Source organism: Eleginops maclovinus, chromosome 4, assembly GCF_036324505.1.
Source record: "Eleginops maclovinus isolate JMC-PN-2008 ecotype Puerto Natales chromosome 4, JC_Emac_rtc_rv5, whole genome shotgun sequence".
NCBI classification, from domain to species: Eukaryota; Metazoa; Chordata; class Actinopteri; order Perciformes; family Eleginopidae; genus Eleginops; species Eleginops maclovinus.
The window spans coordinates 17,693,854-17,709,431 of NC_086352.1; the positions used below are offsets into that span (position 1 = coordinate 17,693,854).

The 15,578-nt window shown below is 40.7% G+C and overlaps 1 protein-coding gene across 1 annotated transcript; it reads right to left on the reverse strand.

Annotated features, from left to right (window-relative positions):
- Nucleotides 1-77: 77 nt before the first annotated feature.
- Nucleotides 78-15,578, reverse strand: ipo7 (importin 7). Its single transcript, XM_063881258.1, has 25 exons — nucleotides 15,366-15,578; nucleotides 13,027-13,108; nucleotides 10,145-10,295; nucleotides 9,878-10,036; nucleotides 9,636-9,792; nucleotides 9,341-9,430; nucleotides 9,132-9,226; nucleotides 8,947-9,031; nucleotides 8,726-8,860; nucleotides 8,454-8,553; nucleotides 8,291-8,367; nucleotides 8,018-8,134; nucleotides 7,420-7,509; nucleotides 7,078-7,243; nucleotides 6,797-6,957; nucleotides 6,177-6,305; nucleotides 5,120-5,186; nucleotides 4,861-4,986; nucleotides 3,699-3,796; nucleotides 3,493-3,588; nucleotides 3,158-3,378; nucleotides 2,793-3,001; nucleotides 2,157-2,363; nucleotides 1,949-2,065; nucleotides 78-1,204 (listed from the first exon to the last, which is right to left on the reverse strand). Exons 1-25 carry the CDS (start codon nucleotides 15,447-15,449, stop codon nucleotides 1,107-1,109), a joined length of 3,117 nt encoding a protein of 1,038 aa, XP_063737328.1. The 5' UTR covers nucleotides 15,450-15,578; the 3' UTR covers nucleotides 78-1,106.

Below are 15,578 nucleotides of genomic sequence, written 5' to 3' on the forward strand. Positions count from 1 at the left end.
TGTAGCGATTGTAAAATATTCTGCAGCTCTGTGAATTGAAAGCGATGCGCAAGTGTAAAGTTACCTGGAAGAAAGCATTCATGTAACCAATGACTTATAAAACACTCATACATCCAGAAATCACCGATCAATGACCCCTAAGCTTTTTTTTGTTTTTTTTAATATGTTGTTGTATATATAGATGGTTTATCCATACACCAACCAAAAGCTTGAGACCTTCACGATAAGTCCAATTGTACATGCTTCAATGATGTATTCAATTGTACTTTCAGTGCTCACACACACATGTCCTGTAGCCATACTGAACACCAAGAGCATTCTTTTTTTCCTGAAATCAATAAGTTTCTGAGTTGCCCACTGATCCACTCTGTAACCAGATGTGTAGCAACCAGCCATTACAGAAGTCGCTTGCAAAGTAACAAAGTTACAGCTGTTTGCGTTTTAAATAGTCTTCAATTTAAAAAATTTGCAGTCTGATACAGAAGGCTAGGAGACCTGAACAATATGAAAGTGCTAGTCATTAATTTACAGAGATCAGGCATCACATAGTGCTATGAAGTATCCAATATGCTACATATGAATACAACTGTTAACACCTTACAAATGCCTCTGGTCGTTTTTCAAGGGTACTTGAAAAATCAATAACCTTGGCTTGTATGTACATAAACATGAGTGTTTATGCAGAAAATAACGTAGATATCACCACTACCAGAGGTATAATCTTATTACAGCCGTTTGGCCACAACAGTGATAATGAAATATTAAGTCCCATTATCAATTCCTAACTGTTAATCCCCCAATTTTATTTAAGTGGGAAAAAAAAGAAAGAGTTGCCGTCATGGTACCCCCTCCACACTTGGGCTCCAGAAGACAACGTTGTTCAGAGCTTCTTCTCTTGCATCGTGCTCAAGTTCTTGGTTTGTTTTCCCCAGCCATTGGTTGCATTTTAGTTGCTTTCCCACATCTTCTGGTGCAATTTCCCATTTGACAGATTGAAGAATGACTGAGAAGAACCAGTTCTGGAACCACTACTTAAGGGAACAACACAAGCTTTTTTTCACTTCACTACAATCAGTCACAGAGTAATAAAAAGTAGAACGGATGACTCAATTCATTCCTGGAGCAGTGCCTCCAAAGTTGAAAGTAGATGGCACCACTGGCGCTGTGAACTTGTATCCGCCGTGTTTCTCGATCATCTTGGATTCTGTAATATAAATAAGCAACAGTGCATAAAAATTACAAACGTTGAGGAAAATAAAAAAAGTTGTTTCCTGAAGTAAAGAGTGTTGTCCATATAGTACACAGCTGATGCTAGACCATAGAGACCAGAAAGACAGTTAACATGATGTGATTTGAAGAGTAATTTAACATTTCCATGGATCCCCCGAGTGCTTTTTTAAAATATAACGTTAACTAATGATTTATGCTCGTATCCTCCAATGACCCAGAAGTCCTTCCCCCTCCACTTCCAATCCCCTGGATGAACCTCAAGGATACAAAGAGCAAGAAGGCTTCTGGATGCGCTGGTATCAAGGAAACACAGATGTTACCTCGAGGTGTGACACAGCTGTGCAGTAATGCCAAGTTTCGGATGGTGCGTGACAGTGCATTGTTTTGTTTACAGCTGAGCTAACATTACACAACACTTTTAATCAAAAATCATCCCAGGCTCGTATCTATAGGCTAAAAAGAAAAAGGCACAAAGGCAGTTTGTTGCAACGGGCTAGAGTGTAGTTTAATGGGAAAGAAGCTATGAATACTTTAATACTTTTATTCCAGGTAAATGTAGAGACGACATGGAACGTTAAAAAAAATAATAACACAAAAATCAACAACAAAAAAAGCAGGAAATAAGGGCATTTAAAAACAAAGTTGCTTTATTGTCAGACTGAAGTGCCGCATCAGAGTTTAATTGGGAAATTGCTTTGCAGTCTCAGCAGGCGCTCACCATGTGCTGCCCGTCTCTGGTCTGCAAGTGTGCCAATGTCCTGAAGGTGTTTGCCTTGATCTTCATCGAGGCCCTGTGTTAGTGCCTGGTACCATGCCGGGTCACGGCTCTGGATATCTGAATCACAGAAAATAAAAATCAGTGATTTGTTTCAACCAAAAAGTTATTTTGATTTCCAAGTGATTAACACAACAGGTGGTTTTCTTACTCTGTAGTATGGCTTTGAAGATCTGATACTCGTCCACTAAATTGTCTTCATCATCTACAGATGTAGTGTAGCCCTCAAGTGCTGTCTCCTCCGCATCATCCTCCTCCCAGTCATCATCGTCTCCGTCCTCTCCCGCCTGCTTCGCCAGCATCTCCAGGTACTCTGCGCCTTCCTCATCAATATCGTCCTCATCACTGCCCAACTCAGCTATATTCAAAGACAACATTTAAGGGACCATGATTCAGAATCACTTAACTCATCCGACATAGTAATAGTGATCTTGGATGATGCAACACTGAATACTTCACAAATTATTCCAGTGTCATTTCAAATTCAAGAACCCAAAGTAGATCAAGGGTTAACAAATGTTAGAGAGTTTTAATAATTACAACGAGCCGCCTTTGCAGAACCTCGTAGGCAAACACTAAAAACCATAACCACGAGGCCCCTGCAAGCAGGACACATGCAAACAGTAAAACAAAGTATTTGAGCGAATGTATAAAAAAGAAGATCTTCAAGGTCTAGAATTTTACAAATACAAACAAATTCAATGATCAAGGTCATTATAAAAATGTTGAAGGCCTGGACAATTTTCCCACTCATTCAAAACTTTCACTTGTGGGAACTATGCCTTACCGTTGTCGTCATCTTCTTCACCATCTTCATCATCGTCATCCTCGTCATTCTCATGCTCCGCTCGACAGGCGTACGCCCTCTTGAGGCCATTGAACAGAAGGATTGCTGCTGGAATCAGCTGGACGGCTGCCTGATTCACAACCTGAGGCCTGTGCTCAAGGTCCATGAGAGCACAAATTCCAAGAATACACATCTTCCTGTCGTGAAGGCTGTGAGGGGAAAACAGGGAACAAAAAGTCAGAGGGATTTCGGAGAACAGTTCAGCAATTATTGTTACTAGTTGACTGAACAACTTAATATATCCACTACTTTAATTCTTTCCAAAGTCTCTGGGGTGCTAATTGAGAACTTCTTAAAACTCTTACCCAAGGAAGCAGTCGACATCTTTGAGCCATTGTGTGATGAAGTGGTTTGTGATAGGTTCAGTGTTGTTTGGAAAGCGCAGGTTCTCCAAAGTGTTGAGGAGAAGCGGGGGGCTGTAGTAAAGTGCAGCGATGGCCACCTGCAGACACATGGTCCTCAACTCACTGGTCTTCACCTCCCGCGTCAAACGCTCCAATGCAGCGGCAACAAACAAGGGGACAACCTGCAACAGCAGATCATCTTCAATAAAGCAATGCTGTTCATTACCACTATATCTACTACAGAGTCAATCGATTCAATATCCCGAGTGCCTATAGTTAAATAGATGGATACTGACCTGGTCAATGCCACGACCTTTGCACTGCAGAATGATCACCTCCAGCAGCTTGGCTGCATGGCACTCTGGGTCCTCGCCTGGATCGCCTGTCAGGACCTGTGTGAGGTGACAGGCTCTCGTTAATCTTCTAATCCACTAGCCATCACACATAGTTGGTTTGGAAACACCGTCTGTTACATTACGCATGATCGTTTCCGACGCTTTACCTTCTTGCACATTGCATAGATGATCTCCAGGTATTTGGTGTCAGATAGGAGAGTGTCTGTGTCAACTGTGACATAGTTGTGAAGAAGTGGCATCATATCTACAAGAAAAACACAGTTTAAAACCAATCCTCACATTTTCCCTCTGAACTCTGGATAAGGCTGATGTTGATTCCTTGAGAAAAAAAATCAAACATTTACAAAAAACATTGATGCAAATTATTTTTGATTGACGTTTCCCCAATAAATCAGATACACTTGTAGTGCCTTTCAGAAGACCATAATACTTTTACCCATTTACAATTTATTTGAATTTGTATTATTTTTAATTTCAGAAAATTACTCAAATGTAATATGGTATTTGAATACACAAATTGCACATATCATTTTACGGTATGAAAACAAAGCAACACGTTAAGTTGAGTTACATTTGGAAATTAAGAGGACTGAATATTAGCATTATTGTTTCCCTTTAATAAATCTAAAGTATTTCTTATCTGACAGCTGAAGCCCTATCCTGGATATTGGCTATAGTATGAACTAGTGTTGTCACGATACCAACATTTTCGTTTCGATACCAAGTCAAGAATTGTGATTTCGTATGTAGATAAGGAAGTCAAGTGTGCTAGGTCTTTAACTTGAAGTACGTGTTTTGCTCCGAAAACATTTCCAAATTTCGTTTCTTGCATCTGTTTTGTCAACAAGCCGAGGTGCATCGGCAATAGCACTCGCTGGAAAATCAGTTAAGGTGGTGGGCTGTTCGGGGGGAGGGGGGTCTGGGGGGGTGAGGAGAGCGAGCGAGCGCAGGGTGAGGTAGGCCTGCTTCGTTCCATGTAGAAGCCCGCAATATTTGGTTTTTGCCTAAGCTGTAAAGTGCTGCGGGAAACCCTGCAGCTAGAGCGTGCATCAGAGAGGGAAGGCACAGGCACGGCTGCAGGGAGTGGCAGAGCGCTTAACAGACACAGGAATACGGCTCTTATTAAAACAATGTCATTTTTAAAAGTACCGGTACTAATTAAATGGGGGAATCGTTGCGTTCTTAACGGCAGGGTATCGCGATACCTTTCTAGTACCGGTGCACCGTGCAACACCAGTATGGACTTGGTACTTTATATTTTACATAATTTCTATGAGTGCAAGCTCCATTTTTTAGCCAACCACACACCTGTGAAGTAGTCAAATCCATCTTGCTGGAAGACTTCATACACCAGTGGAAGGAGCTGCCACATCTGTGGGGAGACCTGCTGGCAGGTCAGACTGTGAGCCAGGGAAAGGATCTCTTCGTAAAACTCTGAGGAAAAAAAAAGGGTTAGTCTTTGGATGTAAAAATAGTCTATGATCAAAAGATAATCTCTCAGGCAGGCAGACAATAGTTATGTGCAACATGCAGGTGGAATGTGGTCGAACCGAAAGGACCAGCTTACCCAGTACATGTTGCTGCAGCACAGTGCCGATCACCTGCAGACAGATGCCCTCCAGCTGCTGGGTGATCTGAGGAATTAGATCAGACGAAGCTGCTGTGATCAAAGCTGTGTGTTATTTTATCTCAACAGCAGGTTCCTTATTGTACAAATATTCAGATGTAGATACAAGGCTTTGAGTGAAATAATAATTAGTATTATTACATAATAACCTAACGCAATAGCCTTTGTTAGCCCACATGCAGTTGTTTTTGCAAGTATGCATTTAGTACAGTAATAACCTTTAAGGCATCACGGTGTGTATAGATCATAACAGCGATTATGCGTAAAGAAATCGCTTTAAATTTGCATCCATATTCAGATTATAGGAATGTTCAGCTATTCTTGTTAAATCAGTCTAAAGTATGGAACAACCTATAACCTTTGTGCACAAGTACATTTTTAAGGATGAAATCAACTAGAAGCCACAAGGATAAGAGCCTGCTCATCGTTGGTTATGCGTTTTAAATGTGTCTGTAGGTGTGCTGTTACCTATCTTGGGCAAGGACTCTTGAAAAAGAGATTTTTAGTCTCAATGAGATCCATCCTGGTTAAATAAAGGTTAGATGTTTTTGTATGTATCCGGTGCATCAGTCCTGTAATGTCTAATGCAGCAACAGAACAGGTGAAGTTGCCCTGTATATAGATTTTTTTTTTTTAGATCTTATTTTGAGGATCGCTGAAACCTGCTGAACTGTTACAAAATCAAAAAAATGTCAAGTCTACTGCACTGCTTGTTCAAATCTAATGGCTCCTTGGCTCTAAGCACTGGCAGTCCCATGTTTCAGCAGACATGGTGGCAAAGTGCCCTGGCACTATTTCTAGCGGCTTCCTCAGCCTCTGAGTCATTTTGAACACGGTGAGAACACAGCGTGTTCCCAGGAGTTGGTGGGCGGCTGTAGTGTGTTGGCAGGAACGCTACAGCAGGCCAAATCTGCTTGTGCAGAGGAAGTGGCTCTCAGATGAGTGATGAGCCTGGACTGTGTGTGTGGGCAGTGTGCTTAGGGGCTTTGCTGCTGACCTCTTTGTGGTCCTCCACCACACTTAGCAATGTGTCAATGGTGTTGAGGATGCCCATGGCCGTCACTGCCTTGTCATCTCCTCCCTCTTCATCAGGGCCCGTCTGAATCACCTGGTTGAACGTCATAGCCTGCCAAAGAGCAAACAAAGAGACCATTATGTCCGTGGAATATTAGTATCTATATATTTTACTCTAAGGCAGGAAGTCCCAAGTGATTGCCATCTTCATAAGCTTAAATAAAAAGAACAGGGCACACCTACCGTAATTAAAATCATAGCTTTTTCTTAAAAGTATTACATGTGACATCACAATACATTGAGCCTGGCACCATTAGTGATGAGGTTAGAAAGCGAAACAACTATAAAATTGGTACCTTAAAATTTGTTCTGATGTGCCATTTATTGATAGACATCTGATTATTTGGGTCAATTAGTTTTATCCTGGTTGCTGTACTCTAACCTGAGTTAAGTCAGTTTTCCTTGTAATAAGTATGGATTATTTCCAATATTTGTTTTTTCTTGGTACAGTAGCTCTCTCGTTGGAAGCCTTAGGGGGAGTTTATTGAAGCACTCAGTGAAATGACGACATAAACATGTAGCTGTTTAACCGATAGCACTTACCAAGTGCTGCGTCATCTCCACTGCAATTGGAGTAACTTCCTCGCTGTATTCACAGATCATCTTCTGAATGACATTGGTGAGGTCGTCGTTCTCCGTCTCCCTGACAATGTGCAGGAGTGCCTGCATCACTGGCCGGATGAAGGGGGAGATGTATTCTTTGGCTAAAAAGAAAAACAGGTCTCAAGTTTAGACGCTGAAAGAAAACCAGTTCATGACATTCTTGAGGAAAATATGTATATAAAGTGCAGGTAAACATTAGCTGCATGACTTCACTTGCTCACCTTTCTCCTGGTTGCTGATGAGAACCTGCAGGGCAATAGCAGCCTCCACCTTGACTGGCATCTCGTTGTCATTGATGAGACAAAGGCGTGTCAGCTCAAGAGCCGTCTGCAGGTTCTGGTCACTTTTGAACTTCACCTCACAGAAGTAATGCAGCACCCAACAGGCCTGTGGGAAAACAGAGGTTGAGAAAATGTGGCAGAACACATTTTATACTGTATACAAGATCAACAAAAGAAAAGCACTAAGCCAATAAAACAAGCATGTCCTAATTCAAAGCCATCTCATTCAGTAATGTTAAAGACACATGTCTTAGGCCTGCCTGCCTGAAAATGATCACTTACTCTGGCTCTCATGTAACCCAGCTCACTGCGGAACAGGGGGAAGACGTGATTCTGCAGCATGAACTCCATCTGGTCCTTATAAATCTTTTTCTGTGTGGAGAAGAGAAACAGTGTCACAAAGCAGCGGAGAACAACACTTGTCCTGTACTTTTTCAACTTTAACAAAGAAACATCCCATCAACGACCAGTTTAATACCTTCTAATTATAGTTTTAACAGTGAATTTTTGCAAATGGTTTGATGGCAACTCTACGCATCAGCATTTGAATATTTGGTTCACAGCCAGAAATATTTCACTTGTTTTTAAGTAGTCTGCCAAGCCACAACTAAATTGGCTTAGCTTTCAACATTGCTTCAAGCACAAATCCAAATCTTCTCTTGCCAAAAATCTAGGCCATCTTTTCCGACTGAATCAAACAAAGTGCAAGACAAGAGAAATACCGAAAGAACCCCCACACAAAAAACAGGTGGGACATTCCTATCTTTCTCCCTCCTTTCTACACTGTCCTCAGTCTGTCAAAAACGCATTTGAATCTGTGTGCAGAAAAGAAGATCTATGAAAGAAGAAGGGCTAACGAAGCCAGCTGACAGAAGTTTACCTTCAGCAGGATTTCAGCCAAAGAGCCGATCATGTGTAGGGCACCGTCCTTTTTCCTCGGGTCAGTGGCGGGATCAGTTAGAATCTGGTAGCAGAAGCCCATAGTCTTTTGCAGCACCTAAATAAAAGTAAAATACATCGATTAGGTTATTACATATCCAATGTGTGGACGGAGCCTGAATCGTTAAGAACTAAATTCCAACAATGGAAAAAGTCTCACTGGCCCAAAATCAAAGCCTCAAAGAAATAAATGACAATGATCATTTCAACTAACCTCTTTCCTCTTGTTGCAAGCAGTGAAGAGGAGCGTCTGGGCTGCTGTTGTTGGAGAGATGAAGTCCTCAAACACGTCTTAGGGGGAAATTGGATAAATGGTTAGGCATCACACATACACTGAAATCATTTTTGGTTTACAGGCACCAACTTTCTCGGCTTACCAAATTTCATGCGGATGTACTCGTATGGATCTTCCTGCCACAGTTCCTCATCACTGTCTGTGTAACACATGAGGGGGAAGACCACGTCCTGAATGATGCCCTGGAAAAACAAAATAAAATGTCACAGGTGTAATCTGATCTACAAGTTACAACCACTTCATCAAAACAAATACTATTGCACAATGTTGTTGTTGCAAAACTAACAACTTAGATAATTACCACACAGCTTTAGTTACTTAAATCATGAGGTTTGAAAAATATTGTATTTGTACCTGGATGTGTGGTTTTAGGTTTCTCCACGTCAGTGCGTGTGCTATGCCCTGGTTGATGTAGTTGAGCGTCTGTTGGAGTACTCTGGGAGCCACGTATTGCTTTTCCTTGTACTGGTATAAGACTTTCAGCAGCACCTAGTAGACAAAATAAAAAAATGTATTAGCAAAACACACCGTTCAGTCTGACTGGAGAGCTGCCGTTCACTTTCTGAAGTTCGTACCTGCTGAGCAGGAACTGCATATTCCTTGAGGAAAAGTTCAGCAAACTCTGCGTACTCTTTGGTTGTGTTGCCTGGGCTTCCATACCTGCAAAGATGGTATGACAGTGGATGTTATTGTATAAGACAAAAGAGATGTTTAATTAAAAGAAAAGGTTTGGGGTACTTGATGTTGATGGGACTTTTACCTCTCAAACAGCCGAGCCAAGATGTGAAGGGCCCACTTCTTACACTTCCACCATGGCAGCTCAGGCCGCTCATCCTCCTCTATCTGCATTGTCTCCTGCAGCGTAAAAAAAAAAAAGTACATCAGCTTGTGGAAAACTGAAACCATAGGTGATATGAGGATTTATTAAGGGCCATATTAGTGCTGTATGAATTCATTTTGTCTCCTCACCGGAGGAACATCCCTATCAACTACTGTCTTCAGGATTTCCATCCACTCGGTCAGGTTCTGTCGGTTGATGAGTTCCAGGGGGAGGTTGTACTGTGGAGACAAGAGGGAGTCAGCTTCACTTATGTAATACCACTTACTCACTAAACAGACCAGCTTTCTGTTATTTGATGTTCAAAATAGATTAAATGATTCCCATGAATAACCCAACACTATCATAACACTGACTGAGTATAATTATATTGTTTGAAAACATGGTGAATGTTAAAGCAATGAACAAAATGAGCTGTGGCGGTACCTGGAAGAGGGCGTAGAGGATTTTGAAGATCTGTTTCTGTATCAGGACAGAGTCGCTGGAGTGGTCAGGGAGCAGCTGGATAAAGCGTTCCTTCATCATGGGCATGAAGATGTGCATGGCAGCCACCAGAGGTTGACGCTCTTCTGGTTTCTTGTATCTGTTTTAGACGCACAAGTAAAACGTTAGCCCCATGTCATGTGTTCTATTACGATATGAAATTATGATCGAGAACCAAGACTTACTCGTAGTTTTTGACAAGTTGGTAAAGGCAGAGCAAGATGCCCAGCCATCCTGCGCTGTTGTCTGACTGCAGGTAGAAGCCGATCTTATCCACGATGGTCGTCCACTTGCCTGGGTAGTCATGCTTGATCATGTGGTGGATACATGTTGTCAACTGGACCCTGGATTTGGGGATTTAGAAAAATTAGAGAACATTGTATTTAAAGTGCATAACCGATACTGGGCGGTAACATGGATGAACATGCTCTATACTCGGTGTGTATGGTTACCTGATGCGCTCGGGAGAGTGGATGATGGCCTCCACTATGTTGTCGCGAATGAACTGCCTGTCCTCATCAGGGATGTTTTTGACAGGAGTCTCTGTGGAACCGTCGCCATCACTCCAGTGCTGAGTGATCATGTTCTTAAGGTAGATGACACCTAAGAGACAGAGAGAAAACACAGGGTGAGCCCTTTAACAGTAAGGCATTCATGGATGCTGACAAATATTCCGTAAGTGGTAAAAATAGAAGATGTTTTAAAAAATTTATGAAACCATTAAGCTGTACAAAGGTGGAGAAAGATATATGACCTATACGCCTCACCCAGAATAAAATGCAAGATAATCTTGATTTGTTGGCAAGAGAAAAAAAAACTACACTTCAGTCTAAGAACTTTATGACCCAGATTCAAACCACACACCTGTAAATATCATTTAATTGATGCAATATATCAATGTTTGACTTGTCGAACACTGATATAATACATATAGCCTTCAGCTACTTATTTCTTTAGAAAGATTACCAGGATCTGCGAGTTGTAAAAACTCTTGTGACGCAGATTGCAGATAAACTACAAAGTAACGATTTACAATGTAATGCAAGTCCCAAAAACGCACCATCATATTGGCTGCATTCACATCATCAACTACAGCCATTAGCGCAGAAGTAAATTCTTCCATCTGTAGTTCAGTGGGTTTGAATGTGGCACAAGAGTGTCAACTGGGTTCACATCTACAATGCGGGGCCCTGATTCCTGTGGCTCAAAGGGAAAGGCATCTGAGGGAGTGGAGGAGTGAGGGCTCGGAGGCGGACATCAGACTGCTGACACAAATGTCTACGCCGCTGGCGAGGCAATCATAATCCAGCCTATCAATGCTGACAGAGCAAAAACCCTGTACCCTCCGTCTATGTCCACCAAACTACACCATCGGCTAACACTGCAGAGCCACGGCGAAATCGTTTGTACAAATTAGATTCAGGTACAGGAGAAAAAAACAGCAAAAGAAAAAGTCTACCTGAGTGAAGCCGAACAAATATAGAAAAGGCAATTAATGAAAACACTTATATGGTGAAATCACCTCTTCAGTTGTGATAACCATTATATGTGGCATTACCTTTAACAGCAGAGCCTATTGACTTCTTGTTGTTTTACTTCAATACCTGCAGCTCCAGGCCAAGCAGGAACACATTACGGAAACGTTCTTATTAGGTACCATTGAGTTCTAACATGCTTGGGTATGATTGCCATTGATTGACCAAATACTTCTACCTCACGGTAATATTGTAGGGTTGACTTTTAGTGCCGTCACAAGACATTAACATAATGAGGTTTTTGCTAAATATTCATCAGTAATGTGGATAAAAGGACTAAATATGTAAAGTTATAGAACGGACTGTTCACTGTAATGAAGCATAGATATCAAAATCTAGGACGATATTCAGTCTCATTCCATTTTATTGATTTAACAATATATTAAAGCCATTTCTTTTTACATTTAAAGTGGTCAGTTTGTCGGATCAAAAGACTCAATCAACCCTGGGAGCTGCGCAGAATTTATAGCTTTTGTTTTGTGTGCTTTGTTAATGATTTTTTTCATTGAAAAGGGCACGTTTTTTCAGCTACCACCAGAATAAAAATGAGATCAATGTGAATTAATTTACATTTAAGAATAATGTCTGACAGCAGTGTCATTCTCCAATGCTTTGGCCAACACAAACAACACTTTATTACCTCCTTTATATATGGTTAGCAGCTAAACTCTTAAAAGCAGAGGTCTGAAAAACTCACCACATATCTCACATGCCACCAATACAACTCAAACAGACCTTCAAATCAGACTGCCTAACAAAACAACAACTATGATTAATGCATTGGAGGAATCTATTCACTGAGGTTATGTAATAACTGCCAATCCCATACAATGATCAGCAGAGTGACAGTTTTTCATGTTTGCATGTCTACAAACATGAATCAGACAAGAGTTAAATGAATAACAACCTTATAAATCAGAAATGGACTCACTAGGTGCGAATACAATAAGTCAAGACAATGTACGTTTATAATCAGCTTCACCGTCATAATTCAGGCGGCTTCTGTGCGGTCAGGACGAGCTGTTCCTCGTCTATTCTGCTTTAAACACTGTCAGCCATTTTCCAACAGCTGGAAAAGTAATTTATCGCACTTAAGCACAGCTCCGTTTGTGAGAATGGCTATGAATACTTTGGGAGGTGCACACAATACAACTCAGATACTCTGTGTACTTTCTGCAACAACTTTGGTTAAAATTTGCACATTGATTATAACCTTTTCTGACACCTACCTCATAGAGCAGCATCTGACTGAAGCAAAACAAGCTATATTTAACCCAACTACACGTGTCCACTGCTCTTCAGCATGCCACTTTCACTTCACAATAAAAAACACAAGTGTGAATCATGCAACATTGCTAAATTATCTTTTGGAAACCATTATACAAGTAGCCTGTTTAACTTGGTATAATAGAGAATATTTCCTTTATTTGTGATAATGAAATAGGACAACAGAGGAGGCTGCACGATAAAGTGGTACATCACACGCTGTTTTTATTGACCTCATGCAGATCCAGTTGATAAGGGGGGGGGGGGGGCACAGACTGCATGTCATAATATTGTTTATAAAGAACTACCTATCTGGGCAACACAAATTAAAAAAAACATTTTTCATGTTTTATTCTTGCATGGTCAAGAATTTTGAACTTAATAAAAAACAATTTAAAAGCAAGACACACTTTTAAAGTTGAAGTGACACAGATTCACCAACTATTATTTGTATGTTTATGTCTAAAATCTAATGAAGACAAAATTCACGCTGATTTGCACAACTATTTTTATATTGCAAAATGTTGTCTCACCTGCTTGCCTGACAGGCAAGTCCAGCTGATCTGACATCGTGACACGCAGCAGAGTGGACACAAAGTTGACCTGGGTATGACCCTGTGAATCAGAATTGAAAACAGATGTAAAAAGGTAATTAAAACATGGGATCAAGACTGGCCATTTTATTGTTCATGTTTTGTGCGAAGCTGGTTTGATATTATTTTGCTAAAAACCTACAGGTAATAATAATCTTGTACTATAATGTGTTGGGAGGTGGCCATGTATTAAAGCTACTTGGCATGTCTGTATACATTGTGTTTTGCTCACATGTGCTTCGTCATAAAAATCATACAGAAATCGTTGCCAAGCGGCAGATAACAAAACCAGATATTGCATTATTACGACTTGATGGATATATTTAAATTATGTTTACAAAACAAAGAAATTCCATTTGCAGAGTTGTTGTGAACAACTCTGTGTACTGTCAGAACAGTATTAAACATGTGTTGGGCACCATGTCAGGTATTTAAATTAAATATCCATATAAAACTGGAAGCTCAACAGCTGTGATCCAGAGCAGTGCAAGTCCTTTTGACATCATAAAAAGGGCAATTTCCCATCTAAAACATGATTAAGTGGCAGAGTGACTGTACAATCCATATATTCCTGGGTTTTAGTTTCCCCCAGAACGAAAGCTGCTAGGTGATAAATGACATGATGACCAACAGACTTATTTATTTGTTATATTCATTTAAATACCCACCATGTGTTTTCAAATAAAGTGCAGCTTCGAACTGTCAACATTTTTGGATAAGAATCATGGTTAGTATTTCAGCGTTTTGTCAAGTCTTATTCAATTTTTATCTGGCCATTTTCCATGACAACTAAATCTGAGTTTATGACTAAGCAAAGCACTGTATTTAGAAACCAAGCACTCCCAACAGATTAACTTCATCCTCCTCCAGAAAACGTGTTTTTTTTTTTGCTTTTTACACAACTCTGATAAATGAATGTGTAACACTCTCAAAGCTATGCCATTCAAGTGAGCCATCACTACCGATACTGTTTATGTGGGTGTGAAAAATAACCCAAGCCTCTTGCACTTCCAAAAATAAACCTGGTGGAAGAGGCAAAACTTACAGAACACATGGTCTATGACTCGACTATTATCACTTAAACAGAAAATAAAAACATAGTATATAATTATTGCATTTCATTCATCAGTGACATACTGGAGACAGATTTAGACTAATGTGGAACTTAGTCATGGCACTGTGATTTGACTGATCAATGTGGTCTCACAAAATTGAGCTTCAGAGCAATTTAAGGTCATGCCCTGCATACATCTAATCTCTGTGACAAATACAATCAATAAAACAGACGTTCAACCATTACTCAGATGATTTATAATAAATAAGGATGTAAATGCTGAAATTTATCAAGCAAACTATTAATCTCCCCTAACTTTATTGTATAGTTCAGTCACAAACTTTAAGTAATTGAACTTCTTCTTGACACGTAATTTAGAGAGCTTACATAATTTTGTTTTCTGAACACTTTCGAGTTTAATAGTTGGGACACAACATTAGAGGGACAACACATAACTAGAGAATGCAGAGACACCACTTTTTAAATGGTCGATCTACAGTGCTGCTAACATTAGCTCACATGGAACTCGGCTAAAACTTAATTTATGAGATTTTCCACGATATCGCTTAGGAGTCAACGATCATATTTCAAGTGTATGCACGGCAATCAACAACAAGAACTTGACTTATGTAAATCTTTATTGCGTTGCGGAATAATGTCATCACTTTAGGGCTTGTCACAGTGACACGTGAGCAGCAGCTATGTAGCGGAGCCCATCCAACAAGTAGCCAAGTTAGCTAGCTGATATTAGCCACACATTTCGGTTTCACTATCCTGCCCTTAAATAAGATAACTAGCACCTATCCCACACAACAATTCACTAGAAGTGTTGTTTAACACACCAGTCATATTATTCTTGTATCGTGTCAGCTTTCGAAATTGGTAAAAACTGTGCAGAAACTGTGTGACGGGCTAGTCATGATGTCCCCAGCGAGGCTAGCTTGTTTAGCATTAGCCACACAGCTGGCTCATGATGAAGCTAACGTTGACGTTGGTCACTGGCAAACGAAATAAAAGGAATACAGTTAGCTTCAATGGCTTTACGCTAGTGATAAGAGTGAGGCCGTAATGGTGAGTGAACTTGTTAAGTAGTGGGATTTAGCTGTGTCAAGGTAACGGTGGCAAATCCTGCGTGCTCGCACCATCTTGATGTTGTGAAGAGGCCCGCTCTGAGAGACCGCGCCACAAACCTCCATCACCATTATCGGCTAATCTCAACTTTTACCTCGTTCAGCTGTCTCTCCGCGGCCTCCCGCAGATTGGGGTCCATCGTACCCCGAAGGGCCTCGACCAAAGACTCAGGATCCATTACCAAATCTCTGTTTGTGGCTCGGATTTTAATATTTCAGACGTCTATCAATTCCCAGTCACTGCGCACATGGACGCACGGCTCTCCGGTTACCCGGCGCGAAAGGAAGCAGTGAATAAAGTACCCGGA

Coding starts and splice junctions, on each gene's coding strand:
- ipo7 (XM_063881258.1), bottom strand. CDS start 15,449: ATGGATCCTGAGTCTTTGGTCGAGGCCCTTCGGGGTACGATGGACCCC. Junction 9,227..9,340: donor TTGATAGGGATGTTCCTCCG/GTGAGGAGACAA, acceptor TTTACGCTGCAG/GAGACAATGCAGATAGAGGA. Junction 3,797..4,860: donor TGGATTTGACTACTTCACAG/GTGTGTGGTTGG, acceptor TTTTTCTTGTAG/ATATGATGCCACTTCTTCAC.